Here is a 15,515-nt window from a genome sequence, read left to right as displayed (position 1 = left end):
CCAAGGTCATCCCGGCCTTGATGCATGATATCTGCCCAGGTCATGCTAATAACCACTTCTCGATTTCATGCATTGCAATGACCCGTCTTTGCAGGCAATCTTGTAGAGCTATAGCAGGCCCATTTGTGTTTGTTCCTTTAGTGGCCTCTCGCGCGCATAACATTCTGGGCATGTATATTCCCTGTCGGGACAGAGGCAGTCGGGTGGCAGCAGTATCTAATAGCCTTTAGAACACTCCTTGGCAAAGACAAAATATATTGGGTTTATTAATAGTGTCGCCTGTACTCACCAGACGTGGACTGATGGCCCAAGACCAACTCGGCATAACCTGGCCGCTCAACGCCGGGTGCGTCTCTTCGCTCCCCGTTCACGTTGCATCATGAGACCTGTGGTGAGTGTTGGCCTCACTTTGAGACCTATCAGGTCACTGAAACGTCGCGAAACACTATTATTGCGAGTGATGGAACTGCGTCCGTGTATAATTCCCGGCATGAAATCATTTCGACTAGTGCATGAACGCACGTGCTGGCACCCGCACCAGACCAAAAGCGAACATGAAGCAAAGATGAAGTCCCCCCATGACCCTCAATTTCCCACCAGCCTATACACGATCAAGCAGATTCAGTGCCATGGAGTATGCTCTAATCTGATTCGCTCCAGCGACTGACCACACCCTTGATGGCCGTGAAGCAGCACAGTTTTGCATAGTCCTGAGCGATGATCGCAATCACACAGCTTTGCAACTATGAGATGCGACCCATATAGAACATCGATGAGTGGGAGGAGGTAAAAGTTTCAGATATGAAACTAATCTCTTCCGTCCACCCTACAGAGCTGGCCATCTTGTTTCTGCGCCCAGCCCTCGCTGCCGACGCACGTTTGACACCACAGGACATTAGCCGGATCGACCGCCCGCTTGATCTTCAACAGCCTCGGGTAATTGTCGCCCCAAAACGACTGCTGCCAGTTGTTTTCGAAGACGAAAGCCTGTCGCGTTTGTCAGCATCTGCGTATCAAGGGGTCGTGAGGATGCGAGTGCCGCATTCGATGGGCTTACCTCGTTCATGTACGAGCCCGACCGTCTGTCCAGCTGCCGCATAGGCTCAAACGCATCGTTCATGAGCTTGATGGCATCCTTCTCGGCAGTCTTGTTAAAAGGCGGGAAGAAGACACGCGACACTGCACTCGTTAGAATCCGGCCCTGCTCCAGCGTGCGCCTTCGGCTACTTACTCCCCATGACGGCAGCCTTGCGCCATGCCGGGTTGACGGCGTCGCTGCCGCCTCTTGGTCGTGCATTGGCCACGCCCTTGCCGCCGACCATGAAGATATCGAAGCGTTCATTAGCCTTGAACACCTCTTTCAGGGCAGACATGAATTTTGTGTTGTTGCCCTTTAGCTCGTCGCCCGCCAACATCCTCGACGCGACATAGGTGCTGCCACCTCCACGGCCCGCATCGTGGTTCTCCTTGTGCCACTCCCAAAACGTGTTGTAGTGCTTGGGAAGGACAATCAGATTCACCTTGCCGGGCCAGCGCTCCTGGATGGTGTCGTTGAGCGGCTTGAAGGCTCTCATTATGGCTGCCTCCCGATCGGCAGCGTCCTGAACCAATACCGTGCCGAACGCGCCGGCGAAGGTAGGGGGCACCCCTGGCACTGTGGTGCCATCGGGCAGCGACATGCCGGCGGACAAGAAGACGTAGCCCGATAGGCCCTTGTCCATGAGCACCGGCACCTGCGAGGAGAGGTAGGCGAGCAGCTCGTCCTTGATAGTATGGTGCTTCGGATCGGTGAAGGCGATGAACCCCGCGCCGGTGACTTGCGGAGTGGGATGCGTCCTGAGCGTCACCGAAACGACGACACCAAACGTCGAGCCTCCGCCCTGTCCAGCTTGTTAGCATGTGCGAAACAACTGGGGCTTGATCTCTTTCAACTCACGCCTCTCATGGCCCAGAAGAGGTCCCGATTCTGGTCCTCGTTGACCGCGACAATCTTGCCCCCGGGCGTAACGACGACCATCTCCAAGACGTTGTCGGCGGCCATGCCATACCGCGGCCCGAGCGGAGAGTGTCCGGCGCCGGTGATGTACCCGACGATGCCCACGGTGGTGCCGTGACCGCCCACGACGGCCTGCTTGTGCTTGTCGGCCGCGGCGTACGCCTCATACATCTGTACACCAGCGCCAAGGGTTATGGCATTGCCGCGGATCTCTTTCTTGGAGCCAGAAAGCCTGAACTTGCCCGGGTGGTAGGTGATATCTTTGAGGTTATGCGTCCAGATGGACAGGGCGCCGGGAGCAACTGAGCGGCCGAGGTAGTCGTGCCCGGTGCCTTTGACGACCAGTCTGACATTCTTCTGCCGGGCTTGAAATTGAAAGAGTTAGCGACTCTGCCTTTATGAGGTTGAAAGATTTAGCGTACCAAAGTCGACACCGAGCTTAATGTGCCTAGCCGTCGTCGCGTTAATCACGTACGCGGGATACCCATCGCCAGTGCAAGGGTACGCTGCGTCGGGTAGGCAGGTGTAGTTGGTGAACTGGTCGAGCAACACCGACACGGGGTTTCCGCAGTGAAACTCGGTCGTCTCCCACGCCTTCTTCACTTCGGCACAACGCTTCGGGTCGTGCCCGGGCTGTCCGGGGTGACAGGCTGCGGCGGGTGGCGTGGGTTTGATGAGCCGGCCGTCGAGCGCCTTGTTCAGACGCGCCCAGTCGTCTGCCGAGGGCCAGTCTGCGTTGCTGGGATGCGCTTTGCATGACTTATTCGGCGGGCGGGTCGCGCCGGAGAGGGCAACGAGGGATGCAAGGAGGAGTGGAATGCGCATGTCGTCGGCACCTTCAGTGTGACTCTGTATATCAGACCGAATGCTTGATGCTTTGGTAGGAAATTAACGAACCGCCGTGCCGGTCAGGCATACTTATACCATCTCAAAACCGAGACGGCTCCAGCAGTCCCATGGCAAGCCGCGTCACGCACCTTGTCATCTTGAGGCTATGCCTTTCATTATGCCGCGACGGAAATGACGCGGATTGCCAATGAAGACCAGCGTATTCATCGCGTAGCATTTTGAAGCTCCGCCGAAAGGGTAAACGACCAAATGGTCACGCATCTCGGGCGGTATCTCGACCCCGACGATCATTCCGGGGCGTTGTTGGCGTGAGTGTAAGCCCCGGGATCGACGGGTGTGGCTGAGGTGAGCGGAGCCGACGGGGCGGGAATCCGATCGCATTCGCGCCGACTACCGGGAACTTGACGGCCCACCAGGGCACGTTGCCACATACAATGTGAACAGCACGTGTGTCTGGCGGTCTTGGGTTTAAGCTTACTTTGAGCCCGTCAAAGACTCAAGGGATGATTCTACGTGGCAGTGACACCTTTGTGCTCGGGCAGCTGTACAACAGCAGTCAGTGTGTATGTGTGCCACCACCAGCAGGTTCACAAGGGTGCATGTAATGATGGGGATATCGTTTGGTCGACGATGCAGCACCGCCGTCGGTTGGGCAACGACGACTTCGCGGTGCCGTAACGAAAGACAATTTATTCTGACAAGATAATTCACCTCTCGCAGTCTTGAATCACGTCGTCTCTCGCAAAAGTATAAATTCCGCACGAAAACACGCAGCGTAGAGAGAACTTGAACCTTGCCAAGATCCCCCACCAACGCATGCTGCCTTGCGACAAACAAGGGACAGGGTTCTGAACAGCAAGGCAAACCTTTTTGTTTCTTGCTCAAAGCTGATACTCACTTCCTGCTAGACTATAATCATCGTCGTCATCATGTGCACGCAGGATTTCCATCTCATAGAGTGCGTGGACAAATGTGGAGTCGACTGGTACTGGAAACGAAGCGACGCGGAGCCGTGCGACGAGGTTCGCGCTCGGTTCCCCATTGCACCGGAGCGGCGCATCGGCTTCTGCGGCAAGTGGGTTCAGGGGAAAAAGTACCACTATACAAATGGGTCGCGGTGCAACGATTGCCGGGTGAAGCGGCTGAGGGAGGAGATCAAGGCGAGTAAAGCTGCGGCGAAGAAGAAGTAACGTAGAGATGGTCAGTCACTACTTGGAAGTAGAGATAGTGACTAGTTAGTTGATCATAAATCGCACTGCCTTTTGGAACTTGTGCCGCTACTACGAATGCATGTGACGAATAAAGACTGAAAGGATGATTCTATGTGGCAGTGACGAACCTTCCGTCTCGCGCAGCTGAACAACAACAACTGTCAGAGTGTACGCAGCAACACCAGGTGAACAATGGTGGCGATGAACACATCGTTTGGTCGACAATGCAGCACCGCCGCCGTTCGACTGGATAACGACGACTTCGCAGTGCTAGAATGAAAGACAAGTCCTTTAACAAGAGATTCCACCTTCCCGCGGTCTTGAATCAAGGCAACTCTCCAAAACAGTATAAATTCCGGACGAAACCACAAAGTGTAGCTAGACCTCAACCTCGTCAAGAAATCCCCGGCCAAGGCATTCCCCGGACTCTAATCCCAAACGGCCAGACCAGATTCGGGTTTTCCTTCTTTTGCCTATATCAAGCTGATACCCGCATCGCCCGGCAGGCCATCATCATCACCATCCAGTCATCGCCATCATCATGTGCACGCTTGACGTCCATTTCCTAACGTGCCCGGACAAATGTGGCTACGCGTGGTTCTGGAGACGAGAGGGCCCCGAGCCGTGCGATTGGGTTCGTGCCAGGTGGCCCCGAGATCCCCACCGGCACATCGGCTCCTGCAGGAGGGGGCTCCGGGAGGTCAGGTGGACGCACACGTATCATGAGCCCTGCCACCCGTGCAAGAGGAAGCAGGAGAGACAGGAGAGGGAGGCGGTCAAGGCACGCACTAGGGGTACGTCGAGGAAGTAGAGGTGGTTAGGAGTCGGTAGGTTGGTCATCAATCGCACTTCTGTTTCGGACTTGTGCCACCGAGCCACTGCGAATGATGGGTGTTGAATAAGATATGTGCCTCGATTGCCCTTGAGATACCAACTCTTTTTGGGTTCAATGATGAGAACTGGATGTTGTGGTGGGCACAGCTCAGCCTTGAAGCATCTTCTTTAAACACAAACGCCAGACGCCGCCTCTGACCCCTGAGTGTACCCTAATGCTAAACGGCAGCCGTCTTTGCCTTTGCCTCCTTCACCTTCAGATGCTCCATGTACCTCCCATGCTGCCGCGCGTACGCCTCCCTACCCACCTGGTCCTTGTACCGCTCAATAAAGTCCGTCACGGCCTCCAACCTCCAGAACCCCCTCTCATCGCGGAACCCCCCTTCGCAGCGCACGCCGTACGACTCGTCACCCTCGAGGATGATGCGCTTGAGCGCCTTGACGAGGCACGCGCGGTACGTGACCTGCACGCCCGTGGCCGTCGCGCGGTCCGGCTCGGGGACGGCGCCCTTGATGAGCGCGTTCCAGATGGTCTCGCGCTGGCGCTCGCGCAGGAAGTCGTCGCGCCGGGCGTCGAACTCGGCGCGCGCGTGGAACAGCCACAGCGCCTCCTCGGTGACGCGCTCCCGCGTCGTCTGCCGCTCCGGGAAGCGGCCCGCGCGGCGGCACGCGGGGACGAAGTCGTCGACCCAGGCGCGGAAGGCGGGGCGGCCCTTCATGCGTCGCCGGTCGTTGGCCTTGAGCTTCTTGCGGTCCTCGGCGGCGGCAGCGGCGTCTTCGCTCGCGGGATCCTGCTGCTCGGCGCCGTCCTTGGCGCTGGCAGGGTCTGGCGGCGGGACGTGCATCATGCGGCACTGCGCCACGTACTCGAACATGGCGTCGAGACTGTCAAACGGGCGGTCCCAGTAGTCGTCGATGGGGAGGCCGAGAAAGGTGAGCACCTTGGCGGGCTCCGAGGTGAGGAGGACCTTGGCGCGGTTGCGGTTTGTGTTTTCAATCTCGGGGACGCGCAGCCACAGAGCGCCGTCGTCGACCGTCAGGCCATAAGGGCGGATAGTCGAGCCGAGAATGTTCCATATGTCGCCGTGGGCGTGCTTGAAGAGCATCCACTGCATCTCCTCGAGGGATCTGCAGATGCGCACGTCGACCTGGATATATCTGTCTGGCTGCCCGTCGGCGGGCTCTTCTGCCAGGGATTCCGGCCAGGGCAGCGCAAGGTTGGAGGCGCAGGCATCGTTGACGATGATGCGCGATGCTCCCAGCGCCTTGCCGACGTCATGCAGGCCCTCGCGTGTGTTTGCCCGGCCGTCTTTGGGCCATGCGACGAGAATGTCAATGTCGCCAAAGTCCGCCTTGCCGGGCCCGTCGATGGGAGACGCCACGCAAATGTACGTACGGCGCAGAATGGCCATGCTGCGGCTCTTGACGTCCTCGTACACGGGCTTGGGCATGCGTGGGGTGTGCAGCGGGCGGTCGCCCGAGTTGAAGGCGGAGCCGCCCATGGTGTATGCGTTGCGTGATGTGAAGAGTACGCGGGCTTTTCCGAGACGTTGTGTGAGAATGCGAGACGGCGAGGGAGGATCACTGAGCCGGATGATTCTTGCGACTGAATGAGCGAGTGAAGATGGAAAAATTCCAGAGTATGCAAACGCCCGATGAATTGCTCGGATGCGTCACCGATGATGGCCGAAGACCGGACTGGACTGAGTCTGTCTGTAAGAAAAGAGAACGAGAAGCAGCACAGAGAGCCTCACAGCCTTACATGACGGTCGAAGAGGGTCCTTGTGCTGCTCATTCGGCCAGCTGTGCCCCGACTTTATCTTTTCTGGAGACCAAACACGCCATCCGAGAGTGTGACTGAACTGTCGGCGATGGAGTCACGCGATTCGCGATGCAGGGCGCAACGGGCGAATATTCGGTCCGGATTGTGTCTGGCGAGCCTTTCGAGGTTCACGGTAGATGGGTCGTCGCGTGTTTCGAGAGTTAAGCTTACAGCCGCTGCAGCGCTCCACCGGTTCGTTGGTGAGTCGTGACTCGTGAGGGTCTCGTCGTGATGGTGCGGGCTGCGTTGCCTCGGCGCTTGAAGGGCGGCAGCTTTCAAATCAATGGCCTACAATAATGCTCCATGGGCCGGGGAGCGAAGGCAGGGTCGAACCAGCTCACACTCGTCAAGGCCCCTCGAAGTTGCCGCGAGTTCGTTCGCAATGGGATTGATTGCGGCTCGTGAGTGAGTCAGCCCGGCGGGGAGGCGCAGCTTGCCCGAGGCAAACCGGCAGGCTCGCGTGTATGACAACGGTAGAGGCCGACGGGAACTGGCGCCGGCAAGCTGCTGCTGCACGACGAGCGGGTTGGGGAGTTGCGATGACGGACCGCCGCATTGCAGGTCGGAAGGAAGTCGCACGTTTGTGTTTCCGATGAGGTGCGTTCCAGTAATTACCCATGGCGGATCGAACGACGCTTCGCCGACTGAGCCACTGAGGCGCCGCCACTGCGGGTGGCTGTCTGGTCCGTCCATATGCCGCAGAACAGTAACGCGGAAGGGCTGGCATCAATCGCAGAGGACTGTGCCACCACAGCGATACACGATAGCGTCGCTTGAGACTTCATCTTCAAGAAGTGCTCGTGTCACTTCCTTGTTGGTTCTTGGACCCGGATCTTGGCTGTCATTGCTCTTCTCTTACATGTACGCAGTCAATCATGTCCGTACCTGCATCTTCAGCCGGCTGTCCGAGAACTGATAGTGTTGTCAAGTCATATTCGTGGCGTACAACATCAAGTATTGAACATAAAACCGGCTGTATAAACATGAACTCAGGGACCAGACCAGACGCCCGCAATGGCTCGCAACTCGTCCAACACCAAATCACGCCTCACCGATCACGACCCTCCTATCCCATCCCCTCCCATCCCATCCTCACAACATCCTCACAGCATCATCATCATCACAGCGCCCACGCCGCCACGCCCACCACCAGCGGCGCCATGTAAAGTCCCTTCCCGGCGCTCAGCCCCGCCGCGCCAGCCGTCTTGGTCGGCGACGCCGCGCCCGTGCCCGTGCCCGTGCCGGAGCCCGTCGCCGAGGCCCCGGTCGTCGTCGCCGTCGCGGAGCCGGACCCCGTGGGCGCCACCGTCGCCGTGCCCGTCGCGCTGCTGGTGGCGGTGGTCGTGGTCGAGTTGGTGCCCATGATGGCGGCGTGGTACTTGTCGACGACGTACTTGATGACGTCGTCGCCGTATTTCTCGACGTAGCCGCCGTGCACCTTCTTGTCCTTGCCGACGTCGCAGTAGACGTCGCCCGTGTCGCAGTAGGACACGAGGCGGTCCGAGTACTGCTTGCACGTGTCCACGGAGGAGTTGCTGCGCTCGAAGAGCTGTATTTTGTCAAATGTCAGCACAATCCCATGTGACGAAATTGTTGAGACGAGGTGGAACGACAGGGGGAGAGGGGGCAGGACTCACGCCGTTCTTGATGCTGGTGCCCTTGTCGTAGGTGAGGTTGGCGACGTGCGTCGGGTCGCCAAAGAAGACCATGGCGATGACTAGAGGCCAATGTTAGTCACACGACGACGGACACCCTCGCGGTAGTAAGTAGAACGCCATCGCATAGACGCATGCCCACTCTCACTCACCATTCTTCTTAATGTCGGCCGTCGGCAGCGCGCGCGCCGCGTCAAACACACCGCCACTGCCACCACAAACGGCATCCATGCCGACGTGCGCGCCCTGCGAGTAGCCCATGATGGCCATCTTGCCGTCCGGGCAGGCGTCGAGGTAGTTGTTGACGACGCTCTGCATGCCCTTGACGCCGTCGGCGACCGAGTCCTGGTACGCCGGGTCCGAGAAGGTGGCCGGGTAGACGAGCGCCTCGACTTTGGACCCGGGGATCTTGGCCGTGATGTTGCCGGCCAGCAGGCCCGTCACGCCCGCGCCCTGCGGCTCCGTCGTCCCGCGCGCCACCACGATGTACAGGCCCGTGGCGCACGTCGTCGCGTTGCGGCCGCTGATGCTCGGGGCCGCGGAGGCGGCGCCCGCGAGAAGGGCCAGCGCGGCGAGGGAGCTTGCGGCGCGCATTTTGTTCGCTTTTTTGCTGTGTGTCTGACGAAGAGGTGTGTGTGTGTATGTGCGGTGTGTGAACCTGCGGTGATGAGGCTATCGCCGGATTGACGGACGGGGCGGTTCGGGCTTTGAGACACAGCTGTCTCCGTTGGGCGCCGGGGTCTCCGTCACAACGTCCACGACAAGACGAGCACAACTCAGCAGACGACGACAGCCGCGCGATTGAGGGGGTGGGAAGCAACAGCAAAAGAAGAAAGCGACGACGGCGAGCAGGCAAGACGAGAAAAGAGGAGCTCCCCCGAGGTACTTGTACTACAACTAGCTCCGCGTGTTAGTTAGTTAGTTCGTCTCCGGTGCATACATGCATCCCCATCCATCCATCCATCTTCCTCCGCATCCGCATCCGCCCAGCAAGCGTCAAGCACGCACGCACGCACACACACGCGGCCCGGCCGACCGACCGACCCCCCATCCATCTGTCAGTCACCCAGGCAGTCAGACGGGGCAAACAAGGTGCCCCCTTGCGAAGCGGGCAGGGCCATGGCCATACTACGTCTGACCTCGTGCAGCTGGCTACGAGCGCCCGGTGGTCCCGCCAACCCAACCTCCATGAGAATCCTCCTGCCTGGGGCCCGGGGGCCTGGGGATGGGGGCCGCCGTACTACCCTTGCCCAGCGCGCGATCCATCCACCCATCGAGCACCAGCAGCCTGGCATTTGGGGGTGTGGGCGCGCTCCTCGGCCCGGACGGCGGCGGCGGGGGGACAGGTGGGAAAGGCAAAACGCGAGAGAAGAAAAAAAGCAGAGGAGCTGCGTCACCACCCAAAAGACATGCAGCTTGTAAGTCGGCGAAGCGACATGAGGCAGACAGACAGACCACAACCCACAACCCACCGCAGCAAGCCACGCCGGCTAGGCCCGATCAAGGGCGCTTCAGGCCCCGTTTGCCAAAAATCCCCCCGGCGAAGCATCCAACCTCGTCCTGCTGGCCCGTCCCATCTCCACTCCCCAGGCCGGAAACCCCGCAGCGCGGCTCCAAAAGAGTGGAGGGCGTGGCGCGGCGTGGCCGCCCCCAGATGTTGCTGCTGTAGGGCTTGCAGCCAACTACGGAACTGGGCGATGGGCGGAACGCCCCCCCGTTCGGCTGCCGGATCCCGGCCGGGCAGAGTAATAGCGCGCCGTGCTACCCAGTAAGACTGGGAATAAAGTCATCCCATCGCGTGGTAGTGGTAGTGGTGCTGCTCGTATGGTCGTCCATGTCGGGTGCCAAACCAATGTTGCCCCCTCCCCTGGCTAGCCTCGATGCTTGGCCACCAGACGGGACGATAATCACGGTTGTGTTCTGCAAAATGTAGCACTGCCTTACCCACCCCGTACCTTGCAGGCGCAGGGATCAACAGTGAATCCCCCGCTGGGAGAGGGTCAGTTTCACATGCCACCGACTTGGCGTCTCGGCTTCCAGTCGCTCCAGTCTGGCGTCCACCGTGGCCGCCGCCGAGCCATGTAACTTACGAAGGTGCCTGCCGACGTGAACGGAGCCCCCAAAGACGAGCGAGGCGTCCGTGGCCTCAACATACGCTGTGCTACACGCACGGAGCACGGCTCAAGCGTAGGTATTGATGCTGTCGCGACTCAGGGCTCGCAGCTGGACCCTGCCCCCCCGTGAGATCCCCCTCCTGCGAGTGTTCGCAACAGCAATCACGTACATGTTTCCGTCTCGTCGTCGTCGTCGTCATCGCACCATCTCATGACTGCCACGCACCACCAATGCATTGCGATTTGCGACGTTTCAGCGTGTATATGCCGCAACGCTCGGGGGAAAACAAACGTGTCGGGAAGCCTTGCAAGAGAAAAAGAGGTCGTTGCGCGCACGCATGGGCCTCGAGCTGCTCTGTCCCGACCTCGCAGCCAGTTGCATCTCGTAGAAAGACAAGAGCCTTGTCCGGCATGAGCTCCCCTCCTCGCCGCCCGTCCGCGATTCGGTCCTACCCTGTTACCCAGTACGTATTCGTCCCGTCAGTCACGCTGCTGCTGGGACTGCTGTTGTGTAATAAAACTCTCTGCAGAGACCAGACCAGACGACTTGGCCACGGCTCTTGGCCCACGTTCCACCCTTCGGCGCGCTCCGTTCTCCATGCTGCTGGTCTCCTGATGAGCCTTTGTTATAAATGCCAAGCCCTGCCGATAGTGCGTGTGTAATGCTCGACAGAGTTTTACCTTGTAAACATTACATTTAATGTACGTAGCTGCGAGCTTGACGGTGGCAGCCCACAGCTCCGTAACAAGGCACGGACATGGGACGAGGACGGTCCCCCGTCGCAACGGCAGTTGAACGGTGCATCGTGGACTCGTAAACTGCACGCCACTGTTGCGCCGCCGCCTGATGCCCCTGCAGCACGCAGGCCTACCACGCAGGGATTCACTACGCGTACATGTCACTACACCGGCACCCGTCGTCACCCCTTCTCCCTCCTCCTCCTCCCATCTCCATCTCCATCCCCAGGTGCAAGTGCGCGCCATGCGCAACCAGCACCCGCGCAATAGCCCCATGGCCCGACCCCACGGCCAGCAGCAGCGGCACGCTGCACGAGTCGTAGTACCGGCCCGGAGCGTTCTCCCTCATCAGCCTCGCCGCGGCGTCCACCGCGCCCCGGTCCTTGAGCAGCCGCGAGACCACCGCCTCGATGGCCGCGTCGACGACGACCCCCGCTGAGGCATCATCGCCGCCGTCGCCACCGTCGCCCGCGGGGGCAGGCAGCAACGGGCTGTTGGCGTCGGCCCCGTGGGCGAGCAGCACCTCCACGAGCGCCGCGTCGCCGTGGCCCGCCGCGATGGCCAGGGGAGTGCGCCCGTAGGGGTCCCGCGTCTCGAGGTCGATGCCCTGCACGCGGAGGAGCATGCGCGCGAGCTCGGCGTTGCGGTGCGCCGCTGCCCAGCACAGCGCGGCCTGGCCCTTGGCCGAGCGGGCGTTGACGTTGATTCCTCCGCCGTCTCCTTCGCTTTCCCCTTCTCCTTGTCCTCGCCCTCCTCGTCCTCCGTCGCCATCACCATCGCCGGCATCGCCGCCATCTCGCGCGCCCAGCAGCAGCGCCACCAGCTCCTCAAAGTTGCACTGCGCCGCGAGCTCCAGCGGGCTCGGCACGGCGCACGCCGGATGTGGGCACGTCGTGGCCGCCACGCCCCCGGCCGCCACGGCATCGCGCACCGTGCCCGTCCGCCGGCGCCGGATCGCCCACGTCACGAGCGACGTGCCGTGGGTCCGCACGCCCTGCCGGTAGCGGTACCGCAGCAGGGAGCCGTACAGCCGCCGGTTCGTCCGCGACAGCGCGGAGAGGTCCTGCCCGCTGGGGACGAAGCCGGCGATGAGGAGGAGCAGCTCCGCGGGGAGGCTGGCGAGCTCGCGCGGCGCGTGGCGGACGCTCACGGGGATCGCGGGGGTCGCGTCCATTGAGGTGAATGTGCATGCGGTGACTGACATTGATCCGGATATCAGCAGATGAAGTGTGATATTTTACGCTGTGAGCGCCGCCGCATTGTCGTTGAGAGCCATCAGCACGTTGATGAGATCTAGATGCTGCCAGCAGGACACCTCCATGGCCATTTCCAAGATCTCAAGTAACCCTACCAACAGCCGGCACCCTTACCGTATTGGCAAATACCATGAAACAGAGGTATGCCACCGACATGCAGTGTGCGGCCGCCAACCGCACCGCAGCGCTGGCACCACGGTTGCCTGACATCAGTATGATGCCTGCATCTTTGTCCGCCGGCCCCAAAGCCGCGACGGCGGACATGCTCCCCTCCCACGCCCAAGACACGCGCGCATGGCGCCACCAATCTGGCCGAGCAATGTCGCTACCTAAAATAGACATGACTTACACCCCATTTAGGTTGCTCTCGACTCTTTACTGTGTACGACGTATATGAGCCAGCCGCTCTAAAATTTCCAACGCTGCTGCAACAGCGTCGCATACACTCCGCTTCACGGCCGTGCCGTATGCCGCCGGCGAGAGAGACGAAATGAAACAAATGCAACGCTTTCTACATTATACTCGGTCACAGCATCAGTTTCTCAGCTTGGCACCTGCGCCCAAGCCCACCGTCTCGTCCCTCGACTGCCGCAGAAACGGCACCAGCGCCGACCCGCCCGTGCCCTGCAGCTCATCCCCGCCCTTGGCCGCCGCCGCCGCCGCCTCCAGCCCGTCTTCGTCTCCGGTATTCGGGCCCGCTCCGTTCCGTCCTGTCGTCCCGTTTGTGCTCGCCCCGTTCTCTTGAGCGGTGTCAGTGGCGGCGGTGGCGGCAGCGGCAAGGCGTGCCGGCTGCACAATGTACTTGGACACAATAGCAATATGCCTCCCGCGCCATGACCGCAGTTCCTTGATGCACCCGTCGTACGCCCGCACCAGGGCCTCGTCGGATTGGTGGTCCTCCACGTAGTCGCGTATGGATGGCAAGCTGGACAGCTGCTCGAGGAACTCTCGGTGCTTGCCGGGCATGTACGGCCTCATCTCCTATCATCAACCCCCCGTCAGCATTCCCGATCGTTTCATCCCCTTTCCACATCAAAACCAGCAACAGCCATAGGCTGGCTCTTCTCTGCAGCCAAGTCACTCACCTCAAAGACCGACTCGCGCCCAGCCCCAGGCCCCTCGTGCCGCACGCCCAGCACGCAATCCAGCGCCTGGAACAGACAGCTCTGGCCCGCGCTCCCGCCCACGCACTTGGCGGCGCGCTCCGACCCGTCGACGCGCCGAAACACCACCCCGCGCGGCAGGCCCTTGTCCTCCATGCCCTTGCCGCCGCTGAAGAACGGCCGCAGCTCGTGGTAGAAGGCGTGCGCGTCCAGCAGCGGGTACATCTTGGGCAGGTGCTGCGCCATGCGGACAAAGGCCCCGGCGGAGCGGTCCAGCGCTGCGGCCAGGCGGGTGGAGGAGGTGGGGGAGGAGGAGTCGTTGTTGAGCGCCGCTGCGAGGGCGTCTAGCAGGAGGGCGAGGAGCGGACCGCCCTCGGCTTCGATGAGCACGGGGACGAGGTAGAAGGCGTCTTCGCCGCGTGTGCCCGTAAAGGACCCCAGCGACGTCAGCTGCTCCAAGTCGTAGAACCCTGCGCTGGCATCATCGCCATCCACGCCGCCGCTCGTCAACCCTTCCGCTCCCTCCGCCGCCGCCCAGTTCCAAAGACAAAGCCCCGCGTAGCTCAGCACGGGCTCCATGCCGAGACGCTCGCACACGCGCAGAAACGGCTCGCTGAGCTGCGGCGGCACCGTGTCCATGGGACGCTCCTCCTCCTCCTCCTTGTCGCCGCCCGCCCAGACATACCCGTGGACGAGGAACGCAAGGACAACGTACGCGCGCCGCAGGTCCGGCTCCGTCGTCAGCTTGCCCGTGCTCAGCACGGGCAGCTCCCTGACCTCGCGGCCGAGCTTGCGCGAGGCAATCAGCGCGGGCAGCCGGGCGGCGAGGTCGTCCCACCGGGCGTAGTAGCCGTCGCGGAACGAGGCCAGGGGGGTGTCGTCGGAGAGGAAGCCCCGGGTCCGGGAGAGCCCGAAGGAGGCGAGGTCTGGGAAGGAAACGACCATGGTGACGCTCGATGAAACGTCAAACCCGCTGCGTAATGTGTTTATTGGAGTGCGGGGCGCTTTGTCTTCGTGACGACTAAAAACCTGGATACTGTTCGATTCCCTGACCGTGTCACAGCATGAGCGTCTCTAATGGTGTAAGTCGTCGTTTGCGTCACTTTGCGCATACAAGGGTTCGAGTTCGACGTGCCAATTGAGTTTAAGCTATATATAAGCCAGGGAGTTGTGCCTGAAATCAGATTGCAGCTTATATCTCGCAGCTCCAGTCGGCGCCCTTGGAGTGCTGTGCTATGATTCGCGTTTGACAACTGCGCGCGCCCTTGGCTTGACGCCTATACCAGTTAGGCTACCAGTGCGTCGGCGTGTCCTGGCACACCAAGCCCGCATGCAAGTCCGCACTGGCATTCGGAGCAATGGGGACAATGCGAAGTCCGGCCTCAACTCGCTCTCCAGTGTCGATATTCGCTCATGTTCGAAACTGCGTCGATGCCTTGTCACGCTCGGATTCCGTTGTCACAGGTTCTTGCACGGGAGGAGGTTTAACGTTCTGCAGCTGGGCGCCGAAGTCGGTGCTCTGTGTGGCGCTGCGGTGCGCAGCAGCTGCCCCCACAACATGTTTCTGGAACAACATACCACGTGCAGTCCAATGATTACCGCAACGGAGGAAAATATAAGGCCCGAGTTTGTGTCATTGCTCCAAGTGTTGTCGAAACTCGCGCAAGTCGCAGGAGGCTCGCTGGGCACATGCACGCATGACCCAGGCAATGAGCACGCGTATACATCGACTGTCGAAACGCACACCCGCCCGCGTGTAGGCCGTGCTTCATGGCTCCGGCTTTCGGACTTGAAACAGGGCATGACTTGCCGAGAGTCTAACTTTAAGCTTAACGCATTGCGAATGCAAGTTCGATAGCCAGGCCGCTATGCGCCGAGATGATTTATAAACGAGAGATAAGGTCGTGAGTTGAGGCAATTGTGTGTGAGGCCGAGGT

General features: G+C 60.6%; 5 protein-coding genes across 5 annotated transcripts; all 5 read right to left on the bottom strand.

The window, feature by feature from the left end:
* Positions 1-807: 807 nt before the first annotated feature.
* PLICBS_006811 (uncharacterized protein) lies at positions 808-2,821 on the bottom strand (the record flags this gene model as incomplete). The annotated part of the gene is made up of 5 exons (XM_018320191.2): positions 808-987; positions 1,058-1,179; positions 1,232-1,880; positions 1,937-2,361; positions 2,419-2,821. 5 exons carry the CDS (start codon positions 2,819-2,821, stop codon positions 808-810), a joined length of 1,779 nt encoding a protein of 592 aa, XP_018180088.2.
* Positions 2,822-5,108: 2,287 nt separating this feature from the next.
* On the bottom strand, positions 5,109-6,392 carry PLICBS_006810 (uncharacterized protein; the record flags this gene model as incomplete). The annotated part of the gene is made up of 1 exon (XM_018320190.2): positions 5,109-6,392. The coding sequence occupies one exon, from the start codon at positions 6,390-6,392 to the stop codon at positions 5,109-5,111; it is 1,284 nt and encodes a 427-aa protein (XP_018180087.2).
* A 1,440-nt stretch (positions 6,393-7,832) lies between these two features.
* Positions 7,833-8,961, bottom strand: PLICBS_006809 (uncharacterized protein; the record flags this gene model as incomplete). The annotated part of the gene is made up of 3 exons (XM_018320189.2): positions 7,833-8,261; positions 8,350-8,429; positions 8,520-8,961. The coding sequence occupies 3 exons, from the start codon at positions 8,959-8,961 to the stop codon at positions 7,833-7,835; spliced, it is 951 nt and encodes a 316-aa protein (XP_018180086.2).
* Positions 8,962-11,367: 2,406 nt separating this feature from the next.
* On the bottom strand, positions 11,368-12,393 carry PLICBS_006808 (uncharacterized protein; the record flags this gene model as incomplete). The annotated part of the gene is made up of 1 exon (XM_018320188.2): positions 11,368-12,393. The coding sequence occupies one exon, from the start codon at positions 12,391-12,393 to the stop codon at positions 11,368-11,370; it is 1,026 nt and encodes a 341-aa protein (XP_018180085.2).
* A 616-nt stretch (positions 12,394-13,009) lies between these two features.
* PLICBS_006807 (uncharacterized protein) lies at positions 13,010-14,523 on the bottom strand (the record flags this gene model as incomplete). Its single annotated transcript, XM_018320187.2, has 2 exons — positions 13,010-13,456; positions 13,561-14,523. 2 exons carry the CDS (start codon positions 14,521-14,523, stop codon positions 13,010-13,012), a joined length of 1,410 nt encoding a protein of 469 aa, XP_018180084.2.
* Between the last annotated feature and the right edge of the window lie 992 nt (positions 14,524-15,515).

This window comes from Purpureocillium lilacinum (assembly GCF_023168085.1).
Source record: "Purpureocillium lilacinum CBS 284.36 DNA, scaffold_5, whole genome shotgun sequence".
In the NCBI taxonomy this organism is placed as follows: domain Eukaryota; kingdom Fungi; phylum Ascomycota; class Sordariomycetes; order Hypocreales; family Ophiocordycipitaceae; genus Purpureocillium; species Purpureocillium lilacinum.
The sequence above is the reverse complement of the archived record's forward strand: the minus strand, read 5'-3'. Positions and strand labels throughout refer to the sequence as shown.